A 21843-nucleotide genomic window follows, 5' to 3' on the forward strand; every position below is an offset into this window, starting at 1 on the left:
GTTGTCAATAAGGGAGACATGGATACCCATTTGTGAGGTAACTGCCACCCAAAAGGACCTGTCATGGTTCGCCAACAGCTGGGCAGCTCTAATAACTCTAGCTCTAGCTCTAGTGATTGTAGGTCCTAATATGGTTTATGCTGAGAGAGGTTCTTTTTTGGGTAATGGGATCTCAAGCTGTTTAGGGATTTTATATGCTGCTACTAACATCTTGAATTGGGCCTCGTAGCTTACTGGCAGCCAGGACTGTTGATCCATGATCCATCAGACTGTCCCATTTGGCATGCTGGCTGCCACATTCTGCATTAGCTGCAGCCTCTGGACCTCCTTCAGTGACAGCCCCATGTGCAGTGCTTTGCAGCAGTCCAAGTTATAAAACAAAACAAAAAAACAGTTAAGAGTAGAGAAGCTTGGGCATACGTATATGTTTTTAAGAGATGTTTAAAGGCCATTGCTACTTCAAAAATTACCCGAGGGAGGATTGTTCCAGGTGGTAAGTGTTATTGTCTAGAAGGCCTGCTTCTACACTGTCATTAAGTGACAGTAAGTTGTGGAATAATCAGCAGGACTTCCTCAGAAGTTCTTAAGCATTGGCTTGGCTTGTACTGCAAATTACTTGGTCTGTAATTTCGGAATAAACTCTGACATAACTAAAAATATATTCTTCTGTTCTCCAATGTAGGACTCTCTGTTCACAGATGAAACGTTTCTAATTGCAAATTCACCTCTACAGTCTCTAAATCGGTTGTTATATGATGAACTCATAAAGTCTATCCTAAAAGTAATTGAAAAGTTGGATCTTACAGTTCAGAAACAGAACATTAGGGAAGAGAAGGTAAGACTGGATATTTGAAAATAGTCTCTCTCACCTTCTCACCTTTTGCATTTCTGCCCATGTAACGGGTTCAGGGTGCACTTTCAACAAATGAAAACTGATTTACTGTTACATTATTCATACATGTATCTGATTATCATGTTCAGACACAACAGTAAGCAATAATTTAGTGATGCATAAGGATAGTCCATGTGGTGCCCACCAGATGTTGTTGGGCTACAACATCTCCCATCATCTCTGACCATTTGCCATGTTTTCTAGAGATAATGGCAATTTTAGTCCAGTATCATTTGGAGGGCACCACGTTGGCCTTCCCAGCATAAATGAGCTTTGAGCTTGTGCTTTCCCTGGTACAACCTTTAGGTGGGAATCAGATGCATCCATTTTCATTTTCGACTAACTGAAGTTTAATTTTGTCTTGAGTTGGGACTATCATGTGGTTACTTTTAACTTGGCTTTGTCTAGACAAAGCAGAGTCAGAACATGTGTCAAAGGAGAAGCACAAGAGTTTGGAGATTGCTCACATAGCACTAAACTGGTTTAGGGTTACATCTAGATGAAGCCATAGTTTTCATTAAAGTTTTATAGCCCATCTTTTAAAAGCCATTAGGATGGGTAGGGCTGTAAAACCGAGTGCAATATTTATAACAGTTCTTAAGACTAAAAAGCTCATAATCTAAATTATATACCGCATTGTAGAATCCAACAACAGGAAGGTTTAGGAAGAAAGTATACATGATCAGATGCTGAATTGAGTTACTTTATATAATTTGTAGAAGTACAAATTGCCATGAATAGCAGATATTTCAGTTTTTATTTCTCCTTTCCCGAAGGCGTTTGTGAGAATGTTATAGTGCATGGAATTCAATGTCTAGCTGTCCCGTCTACGAATGTATTTCAACTTGCCAGGCAGAATTATCCCCCCTCCCCCTCCCACGTTGTTCCAGGAGTTCTCCCAATCTTCCCAGACCCACTTACTGTGATGATATGTGAAGTGGGGAAGTTGCATTGTGTAAGGGGAAGTCCTTATACAGATCTAGTGTGGATGGGTCTTGTTAGGTGAATTTGGCCCATTATATTTAAGGGAGTCCTTAAAATGAACTGATACTTCATTTAAAGAACCCATCGTATTTAAAATAAACATCCACAAAATTCCCACTAGATTAAAATGCCATAAGTAGCAATAAAATTCAACAAATAGGATACTTTTTGCAGCACTGATTTTCTATAGGATTCTAATTAATTGTAGAATAATTCATTTTTTTTCAACATGCCTTCATCGAAGAGATTGTATATATGTTAAATTAAAGAAAAATAGAGACAAGTAGGAGAGATACATGCAAACGCTATCCAGCCTAACCTGGTTGCAAAGACTGGGTGTTGAAAATAAAAAAGCTTTCATGTGGTTCAAATTATGCCACAGATGGCAAGCAGGTGCTCTGTAAGTGCTCTTCATGCTGTGGAAGAAAAAGCTGCTTGCCATTCAAAAACTGTGCATACTTCTGATTTTCTTTTCTCAGGATGGAAGTGTAGCTGATGTTGATCTCACCATTCCTACTTCCGATCCAGCTGCAAACCTTCAGCCAAACAAGCCTAAAGACTTTACAGCCTTCATTAACCTAGTGGAGTTTTGCAGGTATGTTCTGTTGTGTGTATTTCAAGGAAATGCAGAACACATGTGAGACATACAATTCAGTTACATTGTGCTGGTACAGTTTATATTATGCTGGGGCCAGTGGGCAGCCAGACTCCTGACTGGAAAGGGCATGGCCTATTCACTGTTTGCTGGCAGTGTTTGTGAATGGGTGGAATAGACATAGTGATCTCCTGCTTAGAACAGGGCACCCTGGGCCTGTAGCTTTATGGGGGGGGAGGGGGATGACTTCAATTCATTGCTTGCTGTTCTCTTTATCTCTGCAGAGACATCCTCCCAGAGAAGCACGTTGAGTATTTTGTGCCTTGGGTTTACTCATTTGCTTATGAGCTAATTATACAGTCAACGCGGTTACCCTTTATTAGTGGATTTTACAAAATGCTGTCTATTGCCATGAAAATTGCTAAAAAAACAAAATACTTTCAGGTGAGATAACTCTTGTAAGGAGTGTAATTACCTGTTATTTGTTCAAGATAAAGTTAATGTTATGCTGCTCTGTACTGGCGTTGCATATGTGCTTGATATAATTGTGTTGTGTGTGGTTTTCATTTTAATAGTTAAGAATTTTTTTGTATTTTTTTACCTGGCGGTAGTTCTGGGATGGAAATGGGCAAAAATGCAACATGGAGGGGTGGTGTGTTTAGGGAGATCCTTCAGCTGTGAAAGGTGGTTTTTAGCTTGGGTTGAATAGGGTGGCACTCTGCCTGAAAAAACAAGTATACAGTTTAGGAGTGCTCCTGGATTTGATGCTGATTGGGTAAGCCCAGGTGGTATCAGTAACCAGGAGTGCTTTTTGCCAGCATTAGTGGGTATGCCTACTGCACGCCTATTGGAAAGGGACTAACCTTACCACAGTGGTTTATGCTCTGGGTATGACTGGACTGTACTACTGTAGTGTGCCCTATTTGGGGCTGTTCAGAAACTTCAGAGGCTCCAGAACATGGCTTCTAGAGTCATACTGGGGGCAAGGCAGACAGCATCTGTAACACCTCTTTATTATATCAGCTGAGCTGGTTATCTCTGCATTCCTGGGCCAAATTAAACTGCTGGTTTTGACCTTTTAAAGCCCTAAACAGATTGAGCCCAAGTTATTAATTGGACCACCTGCACACATTCCAGGGTTTCGACAGGAACACCAGTCATATCAGCCAGAAAAAAAACCACAGAGCCTTCTGGAAACCCATTGGATCCATTAGCCTTCAAGGGTCGACCATCTCAATAAGTCCCTGCCTCTGCAGAAGGGGAAAAGTGCTGAAAGCCTAAATCTCAACTGGAAGTGATCTGTCCATGACAAGGGGCTGATGTCAATATCCCCCACTTTCAGATCACCCTTTTCCTGCCCAGTTGAGAAAGCAAGGTCCAGAATGCGGCCTGTTACATGTGTTGGGCCAATGGCATGTGCTATTCCTACAGTTGTCTTGGCAGCCATGAAGTCCTGAGCCACCCCAGAGCCAGTTGTTTAGGCATGGATGTTGAAGTTCCCCAGAAGTCTGGGAGTCCTCAACACTGCATCTGAGAACATCTGGGCAGTGAGATCGGTGGTAAACCAGCAGAATCTCTAATCTGTCTTGACTGTGTCAGGAACACAGGACTTTATAAGTGAACAGCAGCACTTGAAATTTTGCCCAGAAACAACTTAACTCTGGCAGGATACGTCCTTTACTGCTAGCGCTGTCTGCTGTGTTCTGAACCAGTTGCAGTTCCCATATAGTCTTCAAAACCAGCCCCATGTAAAGGACATAATCTATTAATCCTGCATACATTGGTGGGTGCATGGATTCCCTCAATTATATGACATTATTCAATTGGTTCTTTTTTTTTAATGGAACACTAAGAGAAGACTGACCCAATTTGTACAATTCTGCATATTCTTTTGTTTCTCAGGGTGTCGGTCCAAAGAGTGAAAAGAGATGTCATGAAGATCCGGAGAAGAGTTCCTGCTTTGCTTTATTTGCAAAATTTGGAAAAGAGGTGAGACGTTCTCTGTGATATTTCTTTGAAATATGCGTTGAGTCTTTTGAGTTATGTGTAATAAGTGAATTTGTATTTAAATCAATTCATTTCCAAAGATTGGTGTACTTGCTTGTCCAACATAAGACATTTGTCAAGATGATTTGAACTTCAGGTAGTTCTTAACATTATTCCATTTTTCTCAATTTAGGTAACAGCAAAAATGAAGCAGTACAAAGACGAACTATTGGCATCCTGTCTTATTTTTGTGCTTTCCTTGCCGCATGACATCATCATGCTGGATATTAAAGCATACATTCCTGCTTTGCAGGTGGGTCAGTATGGTGAATAAGCAATAAAGTCATTTCCCCCTTGCATATATCCTTGTTTTGGTGGAATTTGCAGCATGATCCTATGTATGTTTACTCAGACGTCAGTCCCACTGAACTAAATGAGAGGTAAGTGTGTATCGAATTACAGCCTTTAACATCTGCATTGTCACCATTCATTGGTGAATTAGTGGGGAAACCCAAAGTTTGAATGTCAGATTTGTATGGCAACCATGTGTTCTGTTCATAGTTTTATTTGTCTGTGCTGACCACCATACTTAACCTGTATCTTATTCTAGGAGTATGTGTATTAAAATTATAACTTTGTATGCATTTTGTAATATTGGCCAATAGGATACTTACATCCATAGACACAAATATATTGTAAAAGGGATATATTTGGAGCTCTAAATATCTGTTTTCTTTATCCTGTCTGTGCAGAATGCTTTTAAACAGGGCCTTAGCTATACCCCAATGGCTGATGCAGCACTGGATGCCCTGGAAGATTGGTCAGCCCATATTCCCAGATATATAATACAGCCTTACTACAAGGACATCTTGCCTTGCCTTGATGGCTATTTGAAAATTTCTACATTGACAGGTACATGCTAAAAATGAATACAGGAAAATGGAAAGACTTTTAAAGGTGTTACACATACCAGTGTTGGGCTAACCATATTGTGGAGTGGTTTGAATTTGGGATTATTTTTTTTAATCATTCATTGTTATATACTGTAGTGCAGGGTTTCCCAAACTTGGCTCTCCAGCTGTTTTTGGACTACAGTTCCCGTCATCACTGACCACTGGTCCTGCTAGCTAAGGATGATTGGATTTGTAGCTAACAACAGCTGGACAACCTGCTCTTTTGTCACCTTGCAGTCGAGAGATTTTAGTTGAAGTTATAAATAGAAAACAAATAAATGGCAAGTAGTAATATACATTAGGAAGCTGCATTATACCAGGTCAGACTGTTCCTTCATCTAGCCCAATATTGCCTATTCTGACAGGCAGTGGTTCTCTGGTTCTCAGAAATGTCTTAAAATACACCTACTGTACTTTCATAAATACAATAACTGAGCATTAATATATTGTTTTTTGAAAATTAGATGAATCTCAGAGTAATTGGGAGGTGAAGAAACTTTCTCGGGCAGTTCAGAAGGGATTGAACAAAGTAGTCATCCAGCGTCTGAAGAAAGCAAAGAGTCTTGCATTGGTAAAGTTCCCTCCTACCCTTTTAAAATAATTATATTTTCCATCAAAAGATCAAAGCATACTTTTTCTTATTTACACATATGTGTTTTTATATATTATATAATTATGAATTGTCTTATTAGAAATATAATTTTTTGTGTATCAAATATATACTCAAGTGGACATACTTATCCACAGTTACTTAAAAGCAACACACACATAGCTGATTTATACTTAATTTGTTTATACAGTGGGATAATCACAATGTGATAATTGCTTGTGAATGCAGAATACAGTATTTGAATCACAGTTACGAAGTTTCATATGTTTTATGTAATCAGCTTTGGAACATGCAAGTCCACAATTTGTTGTTTTCGATACTGAAAGAGGTTCTTGCTGCAGAACTCTGCTCAACTGTCCACCTTGATTTACAGATTTTTAACCTGTATGATTTCCAAAATACTTTATGGTCAGTCTTGCAACCATTTACCAGATCCAAACAGTGTAAACCAGTTTTCAGTGAAATTTCAATTTTACAGTCAGCAGTCTGAAAATTCTAGCAGTTAACGAAGAAGAAATGAATTGATATTATGGTATAATAATGGTTGGAAGATAAATGCATTGTATTCTCTAGAGCTGTACTGATTTCAGCAGTGCTTTGCTGGTTAAATTAATTTGAAAACTGGATGCTAATTTTGAGAGTCTGGGCTTCAAGGAAAGTGTGCTTACTAAGCAATTCTGTGTGTGTCTACTCAGAAGTAAGTTCCACCGAGTTCAATGGAACATACTCCAGGGTAAGTGTGCATAGGACTACAGTGTTCTTTCAGGAACAGATAGATAGTCCACACTGCTAAGAATTAAAATTCAGGGAGATTTCAGTTTTCACAGCAAGAACTACCATACAACAGCGTCTCTTTCCTTCTTCTTTTCTTTCTTTTGACAGCTTTGTTGTGAAATATTGGAGTCTTGTAGAATTAATAATAATAATGAATTTTATTTATACCCTGCCCTCCCCAGCCAGAGCCTGGCTCAGGGCAGCTAACACCAGTAAAATTTCCTAATAGGAAAAAAAACCCCAATTTAAAATACAGGTTAAAATGCAAATTCTGAATTATTTTCTTTCTTTTTAAAAAATGTACAAAAAAATGCCTTTAGCCAAAAACAACTTTTTAGGGATTCCTTCTTGCAATCATATTTTATCTAGGAGGAGGATCTTTCATTGGAAGCAGTACGGGCTAGAGTTGTACGCCTTCTTGGATTTCTGGGGGGACAGATTAATCGGAATTTAGTTACTGGTGAGTGCTAAATCTGTTTTGAAATGCTAAAAGCAAATGACATTCTGATTTGTCTGGTAGGCAAGTATGCTTTTGAGACATGTCGGCTTCTATGCTTCAGGGTGCCCATAAGAAAAATGTGGGTAGTAAAGGTTCACATCTGCTCTGTCCAGGGACTGAATAACAAGGTGATTCTTTCCTCCCTATGAGTCCATATCAAATGTCAATAAACCCCCCTTGGGTTGGATCAGGGCCGCAACCCCTAAGCTTTGTGTTGCTCTGTTTCTGTACTGTGCAGGTCCATGGGCTTTCCAAGAAGTGAGTCTGTTCAAAGGTTTATTTTATTTAATTTTTAAGTGCAGCAGCTTAAAATTTTCTTTTCTTTTCTTTAATAAAAAGGTTGCTTTGATTGAACAGCTCCCCCCACCCCAGCTCTTCAGAATTCTACAGGCAGTGTTATGGACAGCTTCAGTTTATAAAACATATTAGATGCCTTTGAGGTCCATTGGAAGCTGCAAAGTTTTAAATGTACAAGCAAGAGTACACATCATTCAGCTACCTCTTCATTATTTTTAAATAAGTCAGAACAAGAGACAGACCCCCTGCTTCCCCCTCCTCTCTGTCAGTATATTAAGAAGGAAATCAATGCACTTGACTTACTCCACAAAAAGCCCCTGAACCCATTTGTCTGCAATTTGTCAGACTTGATCCTTTCTGGAGGGGCTCCTCTGCCTATAAATTTGATTCACTTTGGCCAAAAGGGAAATAGCTGTTTTTACATTCTTACTATAGTGAATGGGGAGCACAGAGCAGCTCAGAATCTGAATTACAGAGAGGAGGGTTACAAAGTGACTCAGGAACAACTCAGATTAGAGTTTTTAAAAATTCAAACATAGATACATGGTGAATCTTTCGGCTCATGTACACTTGGTAGTTGGACCACAGCTTGACTAGCTTTGTGTTCATTATGGGAAAGATCCTAAACATGTTGCATGACTACCATCATGCTTTGGATGGTAGTTCTGTATGCATCTACACTGTAGATTCTACAGGGTGACTTTGGAAATTATTCCCATGGTCTTACATTGATGAAAGTGTGTGCTAGTAAATGCTGTTTCGTGCCCTTTTGTCAAAGATAAACCCATGAGCAGAATGCTGGATTCTTCATGGGATTAGTTCACAAGACTGTTTTTGGACAAGATGCATGGATGATGTGTTCCTGGAAATGATTTCATGTGTGTCCATCCATAGAAGTATTTTCAAAACCATTAATGCATGCCAAATGTGAGGTTGGAATTGGGTCTGCATGAGCCTCAATATTGTTAAATTGGTTCAAATTAAATGTGATTGGCTCTGGTTAGCCTTGTCTAGTTTTTTACTCAAGAGAATCTCAGAGGCTGCAATGTTAAACATATTAACTTGGAAATAAGCCTTGTAGAAATGACAGAAATTATGAATGAACATGATTAGCATCAGGTTGAAAGGTTCTTTTTGCAGCTTTACTAAACATCCTGCAATCTTCTCTCAGTGGACTTCCGAGTAAACAAACTTAGGACTTGAGCCTGCTAAGGCATGACCTTATTTATTCATTCAGAAGCAGTACTTTCAGTATACTTGTGCACAGTTTGAAGTAATCTAAATTTTCTAAACTGGCCAGGACTTCTTAAGCACATAGCTTGTGCATTCTGTTGGACTTGCCGTTTTGCTTTGATACTTGAATCTTCTAATTGTCTTTGGTTTTTCATTTGATGTAGCTCAACATTTCTGCTCAGAAATTTGTCCAAATTCTTTGCTTTTTTCCCTCTTCCAGAATTTGTACTATGACCAAGATGTGTCTAAAACTTGTTTTTTGCAACAAAGATCATACTAAATTAACATGACCATTGAAAAATAAAAATGGTTGGAAGTGTATTTCAGCATTTTCCCGCAAACCTTCAACCTGAAGTATGATCATTGCTTTAGGATAAACAACTTAGAGCAATTTCAAAAATGTTATTAAGGTGATCTTAAAAAGCCAAACAACCTTTGCTTCTGGTTGAACTGGAAAACCATCCTTAACCTTATTAAATGTCTAGTATTGAATGTCTAGTATTCAGTCAACAACATGGCAAATGTGTACCTAATATATTCTGCAAAGAGAACATTTGCTATTATTGAAGAATGATTCAGGAATTTAAATAGATATTGAAATATTTAGGATACAGCTCTGCTTCAGAATAGCATCTGATAAAAACTGACTGTTTTAAGCCTAGGTTGAAATGTCTTGTTATCTGCTTAACACAACTGAGTTTTTTCGGTGCTCTTTTCCAAATATACTAGCTGCTTCTACAGAGGAAAATATGAAGAAATTTGTATCTTGGGACACAGAGAAACGCCTGAGCTTTGCAGTTCCATTTGCTGATATGAAGCCTGTTATCTACTTGGATTTATTCTTGCCCCGTGTCACTGAATTGGCTCTTTCTGCTAGTGACAGGCAGACAAAGGTATTAGGATTGCTGCTTATGCTATCAAACCGATGTTTTTAGTGAACTATGGAGAAAACGCTGAATTGTGCTTAATATACCATAATACAGGGTTTCCCAAACTTTGGTCTCCAGCTGTTGTTGGACTACAACTCCCATCATCCCTAACTAGCAGGACCAGTGGTCAGGGATGATGGGAATTGTAGTCCAAAAACTGATGATGGCCCAAGTTTGTGAAACCTTGGCATAACATAATGACCCTGCTATTCTTAATTTCTCTCTCTCTTATTACGGTATATGCATTGGAGGAAAGGTGGGATAGAAATGTAACAAATAAAGATAATATTTGAGTTATCAATTTCTGCAAAGTGTAAGACAGCTCTTGTTAAAATAAGAAAGGGGTTTTAGCTTCTTAGTGTTTAGCGTTAGCTCAGAGTCTTTGATTTTAATAACTACAGCTTAATTGAGAATCCAACCCAATCTTGGATTAGTAAAGTACATTTTCCAAGCAATGGGGCATGACTGGAAATTCCACTGGCTTCTTTTTAACAAAGGCCTGGAAATTATCCCTGGAAGTCTCCTTGTTCTGTGTTTATTTTTTTGTGGAAGTATTTAACTGAGATGACTGATTAGATCTCCTTTTCCAGGTTGCAGCTTGTGAGCTCTTACACAGCATAGTTGTGTATATGCTGGGGAAAGCTGCTCAAATACCCGAAGGACAACAGGCTTCTCCACCAATGTTTCACCTGTATAAACATACATTTCCTGTATTGCTTCGACTTGCCTGTGATGTGGACCAGGCAAGTTAAAGAGCTTTTGTTGCTTGAAATCGATTTTAGATGGTTAGCTCTTTATTTCTGTTTAAATACTTGGTAGAAGCTGTTGGGGTTATTTTGGATTTCAGTATATTTTTCAGCCACCTCCCCCATAAAACAGTTTTTTTGTGTGTTTTATATCTTGTAAACCATGGAAACTGGAGAGAAGGGGGGAAATTATTTAAAATTTAGAGGATACTCGCAGTATAGATAGAGCCAGTGTGCCATAATAGAGATCCAGTGTGGTGTGTCATACAAGGATACAAGAGACTGAGAAATCAACTCTCAAAATAAAGATATTTTGAATAGTCTAGGCAGTACATGGTTTAATCTCAAAGGAGTTTCCACAAAAACACTCATACACCAAAATGCTCAGGTGTTCTGTATAACACACAAAGGCCTCATAGCCTTCAGGAAATCCCTGTACACTACTTTTTGTAGTATCTCTTTTATTTTTTGGCTTGCTTCTTTACAAAGCTCAGTCCCTTGAAATTATTAAGATAGAAGGATGAATCAAGAACCATATGAAAACACGCACAACTCTGCATGAAATTCAAGATGCCTTGTGGCCAAAAGAAGTTGCAATTTTGTTTAAAAATGACACAAAGATTTTTTTTTTCTCCAGTTACCTATGGAGTGAAACACATTTTCCTACAGTTATCATAAAGGCATTTTTTGAAGTTTTATGTAGTGGTAGAATACAAATTGTAAACTTATGAAACTGAAAAGGAAAAGCTGTGTTCTGATTTATATCAACAAACTTTTATCCAAAACTGCAATAATGGAAATATACAGAGGTCCAGTTTGCATGTGACACTTAAGACAAAGAACAGCTAAGGATGAGCTTGCAGGTCCTCGTGGCAGAAATTGTGGCCACTTCACTCCTCCCTGGTCCTGCTACTGTAATGCTTGTAATGCTTCCTGAAGCTGAACTGGGGTTTGGGGTTCATACACATTGTGTCTGAACCTGGGCTTTTGATTCCCCCAACCAAACCACAAACACCTTGACTATAGCTCATGGTTTGTCTGGATTGCTTTAGATAAAAAAATACAAAAACAAAAAAACATTTCAGTTATGTCAAGACTGTTCAGTCTTTTATTCAGGTTGCTAAATATGAACTTCTGGGAAAAGCCCCAAGGTGTGTTGGGAATTAGTTGATGAGAAATCATCTATAGCAGTGGTTTTCAACCAGTGTGCTGTGGCAGCCTGGGGTGCCTTGAATGATGGTCAAGGGTGCCACAGGCAACACTGGCCTCTGTCCCTCTTTCCTTCCCTCCCTCCTCTAATGCTCTCTTGTGTCTCTACCCCCCAAAGGCTTGCACAGCTGTTTATTGTGGCAGCCCTGGCTACAGGCACCAGAGGCTAATGGTTCCTCTGGGAGGCACCTCTCTTTGGGGCAGGGCGGTGGGGGGTCGCTCAAAGACCAGGGATGGAAGCAGCTGCCCAAAGGACTCCCAAGAAGAGGAGGTTGAGGGAACACTCCACAAGGAAGGGTGTTTGAAAAAGGGTGAGAGGCTGCCAGCTCTGCAGGCAAGGGGTGACATAACTGGGCTCCTGAGGTCCACAGGGGTGCTGCAGAAAGAACATAGTTGGTCAAGGGAGCTGTGGACTCATAAAGGTTGAAAACCTCTGATCTACAGTGTACCTGTCCAACATAAAACACAATGTTTTCTCCCCCTTTTAGGTTACAAGACAACTCTACGGGACACTGGTTATGGAGTTAATTCACTGGTTCACAAACAACAAAAAGTTTGAAAGTCAAGATACTGTGGCATTACTGGAAGCTATTTTGGTAGGTAATCAGTAAATGCAAGATGAATAATCAATACTTTTCGTCAAAGATGTTTATAAACTCTTCATGCTCTAATTCTCGGGCTTTTTGGGTGAGAAGATTTTATTTGTCTTGGCTTATACCATTGATTCACTTTCAGTTCAGTGATGTGGGCAATCACCCCAAACTTGTTCTTTGATTTGTTTTTTACTGTCTCGAAGCATGCAGGATTCCAGCTAAGTTTTGTTTTTAAAAAGCATCTGTATTACACTAATCACAAATTAATCATTTAAAAACAACCAACCAGAAACCTGTTTTCAGTCTGTTTGCAAGCAGAATGTGAAAGAAATCTTGGACAATTATTAGAACCACAAGACACTCTCAAAGTAGACCTTGAGATATTTTCCTGTATAAATTTAGGATGAAAAGTATGAGAAATCTCTGTACTTTTTTCCTTATCAACTAATTCTTCATTACTCATCCAATGAAGTGTGCAGTACAGGGGTTGAGGAAATAAACTCTTATCACAGAATTCCTTTATGGTGAACCAAGCCCATTCTCTGTTTCAGGAAGGGATAGTAGACCCTGTGGACAGTGCTCTGAGAGACTTCTGTGGTCAGTGTGTCCGAGAATTTTTGAAATGGTCCATTAAGCAGAGTACACCGCAGCAGCAGGAGAGAAGTCCAGTAAATACCAAGTCACTCTTCAAGAGACTATACAGTCTTGCTCTCCATCCCAATGCTTTCAAGCGGTTGGGAAGTTCTCTTGCTTTTAACAACATCTACAGAGAATTTAGGTAAGCAACAGAGCTTGTATTTTTGCTATGCTGCATGAAAATAATAAAGGGAATGTCCATACTTTGAGGAGAGAGAGAATGCAGTGTTTACTAAAGCTTCCACAGAGATCAAAACAGTATTTTTATACTCTGGCTAAAAAATGGTGTGATATTTCTGGCAACAGAAAAGGATGCTTTCTTGTCTAATGCTGAAAATATTAGTTTGCTTATCTAATTTTTTCATGTTTCATAGGGAAGAAAGTGCTTTGGTGGACCAGTTTGTTTTTGAAGCATTGGTTGTGTACCTGGAAAGTCTGGCCTTAACACATGGAGATGAGAAATCTTTAGGTATATGTTGAAAGCTTGTTTCAAAGTTTGTTTGATAGGCTTCATACTTGGTGCTTCAAATCTTGAAGAAATGCAGACCTATATATTTGGAGTTTTTAGTTAAAATGTTTAAGTTTTGGAAACTGCTAAAATGTCTGCCTTGTAATAAAAATAAAGAAACATGCTTGGAAGGGCAAATTTGAAATGATATCCCTTTAAAATGCTTCTCATGTTCCACATTTTATGTTAATTTACTTTTTCATTATTATGCACTTTTTAAAAAGTGTAAATTTGTGAAGTAAAGTGTATTTTTAGCATTGTCTACAGGGCCAGAAACAGACATGGTCTTTTAGAAATTTTATTTTGGGCCAGTTACCATATCATATTTTCAAAAAATTTAAAACAGGCACAACTCAACAATGTTGTGATGCTATTGATCACCTGAAGCGTATAATTAAGCATAAAGCATCAAGCCTCAACAAAGAAAACCAACGGCGGATACCTAGGTTAGTAATCTCTTTGGAGTTATGAGAGGTATGTTTGTTGTGGGAAACAACACAACACATATAATGTAGATTTGAAATACTTCTTTTTCTTTCAAATTTATAAGCAGAGCAATGTTTTAAGTAACTGACTGCCTAAACGGCCTCGGTCCAGTATACCTGAAGGAGCATCTCCACACCCATTGTTCTGCCCAACCACTGATGCCCAGCGCCGAGGGCCTTCTGGCGGTTCCCTTGCTTCGAGAAGCCAAGTTACAGGGAACCAGGCAGAGGGCCTTCTTGGTAGTGGCACCTGCCCTGTGGAACGCCCTCCCACCAGATGTCAAAGGAAAAAACAACTAACAGACTTTTAGAAGACATCTGAAGGCAGCCCTGTTTAGGGAAGCTTTTAATGTTTAACAGACCACTGTATTTTAATATTTTGTTGGAAGCCACCCAGAGTGGCTGGGGAAACCCAGCCAGATGGGCTGGGCATAAATAATAAATTAATATTATTCGGCTAATAACTTCAGACTTCTTTTTTGTAACCACCTTATATAGGGGATTTCCACAGACATCCATATGCTTAGAGGATGTTGTCATGTGGCTTTTGATGCAATGTGGACGACCCCAAACAGAATGCCGGCATAAAGTTATGGAGCTTTTCTTCGAATTAGTTCCCTTGCTGCCAGGTTTGTATGCTGCAGCATATGTGAGCAATATACTGCTGGTGTAAATATGGTGGCTGTGAGATAGTGAGTGACTTCTTGCTTTTGTGGTCTTTTGACTGTGTGCATAGTATCTTCACTTGTCCCTTTGTGAGAGCAACCAAATGAACCAGGAAGTCTTCCATTAACTATCATTGCCTGTTTTGTCCAAACTTGGAATCTATGGTCAACTCCTTTGGAAAAGCCGTGGTTTGAAGTTGGCTTTATATCCTGACTTGTTTCAGAGTTGTTAGCCATAGTTTCCTAGTTTGGACAAAAAGCAAAACAAAACTATGCTTGATGGAACCCTTCTTGGTTGGCTTGCTTGCTTGTTTGCATGCAGGAAGGAACAAAGGGGCTGCATGTGCAGTCATAAATCATAGACCACAGAATTGTAGAGTTGTAAGGGACTCCTAACGCTGCTTGTAGCTTGGCTTATTAAACTGAAATAAAAACATCTGAATGCGGTCTGTGTGGTGAATCAAGAATTCTTCAGTTGAGCTGTAACCTTTGCCTTGAGCTCATCAAATGGTTTTAGGCAAGTCAGTGTTATTTTTAGCTTGAGTCCCCCATATGAATCCACATGAAGTCTTCATTCACTGGTGAAAAGTTGGATCTGAAATAAGGTATGTGGGTACCTTGTTAACATTATGGGATTTAAATAGCTCAGGATTGTAGCCTAAGAATTTGCTAAGGTCTTTTTTCTTTCTTTTGCTAGATAAAAGTACTGTGAAATTATCTTTCAATTTTCTTCAGAGTTATGATACATAAATGATACAGAATATCAGGAATATCTAAAACATGGCTAAAATAAGATCTATAACACTATACCTTAAAATGTAGGAGTGAATTTAAAGGTGAATAACATAACCAAATTAAAAATTGTAATGTATGAGAACAGCAGCTGGACAGGATGGTTTTAATGGGAAAATTTTCCTTCATGCTTTTGCAGCCAGAAAAGAGAGATCTAGCCACAGTTTCCATTAAGAATTTGTTCAAATCTGCCAAGACATAGGCTATATACCATTCAAAGGTCCTACTTCTGTTTCTTCATCAGATAACAAGTCCCCATCTTCTTGGTTGGGTGATGTCCTTCAGAAACAAGGAATCTCTTTCCTCATTAAAAAAATTGAAGGAGGTGGTTGTGAGGGTGAAAATATATCCGGAATACTGGCCCACCCAACTCTTCATGATTTGCAAGAGACCTTTAGTTTGCGCGCTGTTGTGCAATGGATGGATATGCTTCTGGCTTCTTTGGATTGTTACAATACTTTTATCGAGCAGGGAATGATCAAACCAAATGAGATGCTGGGTAAGTAAACTACAGAAGCAGCTTTTTTGATTAGTTGTCTTTCATAATCCATTAGAGCAAAGTGCATAATAGTGGGATACCCACTGTTCCACACACTGTGCAGGCATGTCTTCATGTTCAGATGTTCCCTTGTTTTATCCCAGCGCCCCGTTTCTCCTTTACAATGTTTGTCTTACCCTCCCACAGAAAGTTCGAAGTACTCTTCTATAGCAGCCTTTGTCATCTGGAGTTGTCTTACCTCCACAAGCTCTTACAGTCATCTTTGCTGTTAACCACTGTGGGCCACATTACGTGAAATAACATTCAGCTGATTTTTTTTTTATTACTCTTTTGCTATTTTAGTATTATCAAAATATGTATCTAAAATATAATGTTAGTGGTGCGATAGAAGGGAAGGGAAATTGAGTGAAGCATAGTTCTAGACCATTGGAGGCAAAAAGTATGTTGGTTTTGCTATTTATTCCCTTCACATAATTCTTATGTCTAACAAAATAAGGTTGTATTTTATATTCTGAGGAAACTATTTCTATGCTAGTGCATTTTTTCCCTCCAAGCTACAAATATAGGGTCTTCATTCCTGACATCGTTGGGCTTCTTCCTGGAAAAAATGGCCTTGCATGATGTGTCTGGTGCAGAACAGTGTTTTAGCACTGGGTCCAAAGGCAACATGTTCAGTCCACAAGAAAGAGAAGAGTACAATTACAGCAAATGTACCATTGTAGTTCGAATTATGATTTTTGTAAGCATGGTTTTGGAGACCCACCAGCAGGAATTCTGGAAGGTAAGCTTGTGTTTGTTGCCCAAGGTCTAAACAAAAGTGCTTTTAGTTACCTGTGCTCAATAATATGTGTTTTTTGAACAGTCCCTGCTCCCCATGCATCATCTACTATATAGTTTGGAATGTGATTTGTCTGTCTGTTTGTCTTTTCGTTTGTTCTTTATATGTTGAGATGCCTCTTGAGATTTCAAACTCGGCATGAGGGTTTCCCAAGTGGGGGCAGTGCCTCTCCATTGGTGTTTGGATGCTGGCCATTGTTTGGAATCAAGATTGTGTGCTAAAAACATGGCTTTGGTGGAACTTCAATCTTTTTTGTCTAGGTTTGGCAACCTCTTGAAATACCATCGCCAAACTCAGCATGATGGTTTCTGAGGGTGGGGGTAGTCCTTTGCAATGTTGGGATGCCAGGAGCTATTTTGATTCAAGATGGTGGACTGAAACTTGATTTTGGCATGTTGTTGTTATTGGCATCTCCCTGTCCTGAGAGACAATGGAGTGTGCCTCTGAGGGTGAAGCCAAACCACTGTGTTAGCAGCACCGAAGTGACCTCCCCAGGGCTTAAGCATTGCCAACTTGGCACAAGTGTTCCAGAAGTGGGGGAAGCAGTCTTTTTTGAGGTTTGGATTCTGGGCACCATTTTGAATCAAGATGGCAGACCAAAATGTGACTTTGTCATGACTTTACCTGATTTTTGGTGTGATGGGTGAAAACTCACAAATTATACTGTCCATTTAAAAATCACAATATTTTTGGGTTTCTAAAAATTCCCCGGCAGCGCTGGATGCTTCCCATAAGTGGCAAATTATTTGCTAAATGGAACAAAGCTGTTTGTTACACCGAGGAGTTCAAAATAAGAAAATCCAGTAATTACTTGCATAAGCCATTTGCTGCAACCTAAAAAAACTCTTTGGATCCCAGATTGCCTTTGCACATTGTAAAACATGTCCTCTGACCCTACTGATGAATGAGCTGCGGATCCTGTTACATGGGGTTAATTACCAGGCAAGGTAAGTGGATTACATTAAGACAGCAAAACCAAGAGGTAAGGTGTGAGGATCAAAGGGACTATTTTGCTTCTGTTGAGAGGTGCAGGCAGATAAAACCTTGAATGATGAAACCTTGAATGTAAGTGAAAATGGTTGGATTATGAAATTAAAACTTCTTGTCTCATTTTTATCTTGTAATTCCTAGCTGCTTGAGAGACAGTTGCTTAATGAGAATCTGATAGAGCTCGTTGTGAGGACCGTCTGTGACCCCAGAAGCATAGGGTTTAATACAGCTGATGTACAAGTTATGGAAAAGCTTCCGGATGTTTGCGTCAGGCTTATAAAAGCTTTGATGAGATCTCCTTATAGAGAACCTTTGGAGACCAGCATAAAGAAAATAATAACATCAAAAAGGTAGGATGTCTCTGAACATAAGGATCTAATAAATGCATAAAAGAAAACAAATGACTTATTGCTCGAGCCACATGCTTAGTATCAATTCTCTTTTGTTTTGCCAGCATTGAGGAACTTTGCAGTGTTGAGCTATACAATCCAGACGCACGGTTGGATCACGTTAGGATTGGTTCCATCCTGTCTGCATGCAAACAGCTTCATAACGCCGGCCTTCTTCATTGTACCTTGCAGCATGAGGTAAACACACAGCTTGTCATTTGTATTGGCATCAGCACTTTGTAAAGCAAAAAATATTTATTTATTGGAAGTAGTATAACGTAAGTTCATTAGAGTAGTTTTGCAGTAACTACACTGCCAACCTATTATAGCATAACAAAAATTCAATATAAGGTGCTGTACATTATGCAGTTACCAGTAACCATGCTTCTTGACTGGAGGATAAACAGAGTGCATTTCCTTTGCAAAAATGGAGGAAATGCTTCCTCTCTTCTGCCTCCTTAAGAAGATTGCTATCACATGTTTGAATTTGTGCACTGTTGGGTGAATCTAATTTTGTTCACATTGAGGTTCTCGTAATGACAGCTGCTCATGAGATATTGCTGTTCTGGTGGCATTAAAACCATGGTGTTCCGATTTTTGGTTATTTGGGGGGCAGGGCATGCTTGCAGGAGGAAGGCATAACGTTTCCTTCATTCCTGATGATTGCTTAACTCCAGAAGAATCTCTTAAGAAGAGTTTGCAAGTAGCGAGAGAAGAAAAGGCACATAGTGACTTCAGCTTAAAAACTTTTATTGTCGTCCCCCCCCCCCCAATGATTCTGAACTTTTTTTCCCTACTGCATTTTTTCTTCTTTTCCTCCTCCCTAAGGTTTCAGCTCTGCATTGCGAGACTGGCTCTAAACTCATGTTAGTTGTATACAAAGGTATTGCACCAGGAGACGAAAGGCAGTCCCTACCCTTGTTGGACATCAACAGTAAACGATTAGCTGAGAGTCTGCTGCAGCTGGCTTTTGCTTTCGGTGTACAGGTAGGAGCCAGGCCTTGTTGATGCCATGCATGTATTTTCTGATGTTCATGTCCCTGATATTTCAGATTATCCGATTTTCTGATTGCTGCTACCTGTGATTTTAGTTAGCCACCCAAGTTGTTATCAGTATCACAGAGGAGAAAAATTTAAATGGCGTCCTCTGTCATGAATAAGTTTAATCATGTCCTTCATTCATATCTTTCCACATAGGTGCGTGTGTAGATATAGATTTCACTTAAACTCTGTGATGAGCACATTCTGTCTCTCTAAGTGGAGGAGAACGCTCTTGGACCCTGGCTTTTGCACAAGGGAACCAGGATCCTGTACAGTGGTACCTTGGGTTAAGAATTTAATTCGTTCTGAAGGTCCATTCTTAACCTGAAACTGTTCTTAACCTGAGGTACAACTTTAGCTAATGGGGCCTTCTGCTGCCGCCACCGCCACACAATTTCTGTTGTCATCCTGAAGTAAATTTCTTAACCCGAGGTACTATTTCTGGGTTAGTGGAGTCTGTAACCTGAAGCATCTGTAACCTGAGGTACCACTGTGCACACAAAATCTCTCCCCTCTCATCCTTTCCACTAAGGGAACATTGATGTCGGAACAGCTCTGCACCTGAACAGCAATGCTCAGGAGACCTTTCCTTCTTTCTTTCTCTCTCCCTCCACCATATTGTTCATTTAAGGAAGAGAAATAAATCAAAATACCAACAGTAGCAAAAGAGAAAGCGGGACCTAGACCATGGTCCTCCAGAGTGATTGGCTGGTAGCTAGAGCCCAGAATCACCTTATACTAGCAGATACTGATGCTACTCTGGCACAACTCTTGAGCAGAACATTCCAAGCAGGTTGATTCTTCTACATGGGTCCTGCTGTTTCATATGCATCATATGCTGAACATACAGCTCTTGACCCTAGCTTTTGACACCTCAGATACAGTCAGAAGCATAGGCTGGGTCCAAAGATGTATTTTTTTAATATTGCATTTTAAATTGATGACACCCACCCTTGGGCCTTATGACGAAGGGTAGGTAATAGATTGAATGGTGGCTTTTAATAACAATCCCAATTCATTTTACTAATTGATCTATTTAATTAATTTATTACATAAATTTATTGACAGTTAATCCCAATAATTAATCTCTCTGAGACAGGCAAAAAGCAGGATGCTATTGCTCAGCATAAATATTCATTTTTCTCAATGGATGGAGGATATCCTGATTCACCCAAGGTTATTTTTTTAAGGTTGTTAATTCCTAGACCCATAGTTACCTCAGGACCCGAGAAGGAACTGTAGTTGAAGAAAGCTCATCATATTAATTCCTCTTTTCTCTTCTCTGGTTTGGTGTCCAGGATGCTCATTGTTTACTAGATTTTTGTTCTAATGTTGGCGTTTTTTTGAATAGCTCCTCAGACTGGGTGGGACTCCTCCACCCAAACAGGATTCTTAGCCCTTCCTCCGTTTGTGTGGAACTGAGACTGCTCCAGAGTTGTAAAGATGGGGAAAGGTGTGCATTTTTTGACTGAAAAGTTTGCTAATGATGTTAAGATACACAAATGTAACACTTTTATATTCATTTCCCTATAGTGCATAGAGCTGGTGAGTCTCCTGCTGAACACATTAATGTTATCTGTGCCATTATCTGGAACATCTCAAAGAAACCTTATCAGTTTTTCTCATGGAGAGTATTTCTACAGCTTGTTTGGGGAAACCATTAATGAAGAGTTGCTGGAAAATATGGATATAGCAGTACTTCAGCTTATGAAATCGGCTCAAGACAGCCCCAAAATGGTAATGTACTTCTACTTTCAGCTGGCAAACTTATTCTCTCACACATTTTACTCCTGAGCAACTGAAATAAAAGAGAGAGAGAGAGCAGTAACCCTACCTTCTTGTTGCAGCAAGGAATATTCTGTTTCCTGTTTTAATTCAGTAAGCATAATCCCTGTGAATGTTTGTATACGGCTGCCCCAGCGCTTCCAAAGTCTGTGCCTAGCGACAAAATGGGAAAGATGTAATTTTTCTCTCTCCTACTGTACTACAAACAGTGATTGTAAGGGTTTTCCCCTGGTACTGACATCTTGAGACCATTTAACTTATACATTCTTATTTCAGGTTTTGGGCAAAGTCTGAAATAATGAATTACACTTTGCTATGTTGCAAATTTAATCAGCTTAAATGTCTGAGAAAAATTTAATGCATCGTAAGCATTGGTAATCTATGTGGAATCTAAGGATTTTTGACATTGCATTTTCATTTTCTCAGATGCTTAATTTCAGCCATTATTTGTGGAAGGCCATCTTTGGCAGAAATGGCCATAGAAAAGCTTAGGACCACTGTAATGATTCATTTGGCTGCTAATCTTGAAAACATTATGCTTTAGTCCGGGTGTTGAATTACATCAATATTTCATGGTACCCATACTCTGCTTTCAGGTTGGTACTGTTTTGAATGGTATGTTGGACCAGAGCTTTAGAGACCGTGCTGTTCGCAAGCAACAAGGAGTGAAATTGGTGGTGGCTATCTTGAAAAACTGGAGGCAGCTTGACCACTGGTGGACCAAAGATTCTGCTCCTGAAAGCAAAATGGCTGTCCTAACCCTGCTAGCTAAAGTTCTGCAGGTAAAGCTACAACTGTAATAGCTGAGTTCAGGGCATGTGAGGGAGCCCAAGGCCCACTCTGGTTAGTTTTAGAGAGTCAGTGATATCACAACAGATCCCAGGTGTGAAACATCTAGATGATATTCTTCTTCTA

The 21843-nt window shown here is 39.3% G+C and overlaps 1 protein-coding gene across 1 annotated transcript in view; it reads left to right on the forward strand.

The window, feature by feature from the left end:
* PRKDC (protein kinase, DNA-activated, catalytic subunit) overlaps positions 1–21843 on the forward strand; it is an 81940-nt gene that overhangs the window by 13332 nt on the left and 46765 nt on the right. The window contains exons 16-37 of the mRNA XM_083450857.1: positions 683–835; positions 2356–2471; positions 2756–2915; positions 4374–4460; positions 4651–4770; positions 5210–5369; positions 5875–5981; positions 7164–7254; positions 9553–9716; positions 10343–10495; positions 12196–12303; positions 12852–13078; positions 13311–13405; positions 13791–13890; positions 14428–14558; positions 15631–15885; positions 16440–16666; positions 17855–18063; positions 18168–18300; positions 18931–19089; positions 20677–20880; positions 21525–21710. Coding sequence (XP_083306983.1) covers positions 683–835; positions 2356–2471; positions 2756–2915; positions 4374–4460; positions 4651–4770; positions 5210–5369; positions 5875–5981; positions 7164–7254; positions 9553–9716; positions 10343–10495; positions 12196–12303; positions 12852–13078; positions 13311–13405; positions 13791–13890; positions 14428–14558; positions 15631–15885; positions 16440–16666; positions 17855–18063; positions 18168–18300; positions 18931–19089; positions 20677–20880; positions 21525–21710 — 3345 coding nt within the window. The remainder of the gene's footprint in view (positions 1–682; positions 836–2355; positions 2472–2755; positions 2916–4373; positions 4461–4650; positions 4771–5209; positions 5370–5874; positions 5982–7163; positions 7255–9552; positions 9717–10342; positions 10496–12195; positions 12304–12851; positions 13079–13310; positions 13406–13790; positions 13891–14427; positions 14559–15630; positions 15886–16439; positions 16667–17854; positions 18064–18167; positions 18301–18930; positions 19090–20676; positions 20881–21524; positions 21711–21843) is intronic.

This window comes from Podarcis tiliguerta (assembly GCF_965153285.1).
Source record: "Podarcis tiliguerta genome assembly, chromosome: 7".
Lineage (NCBI taxonomy): Eukaryota > Metazoa > Chordata > Lepidosauria > Squamata > Lacertidae > Podarcis > Podarcis tiliguerta.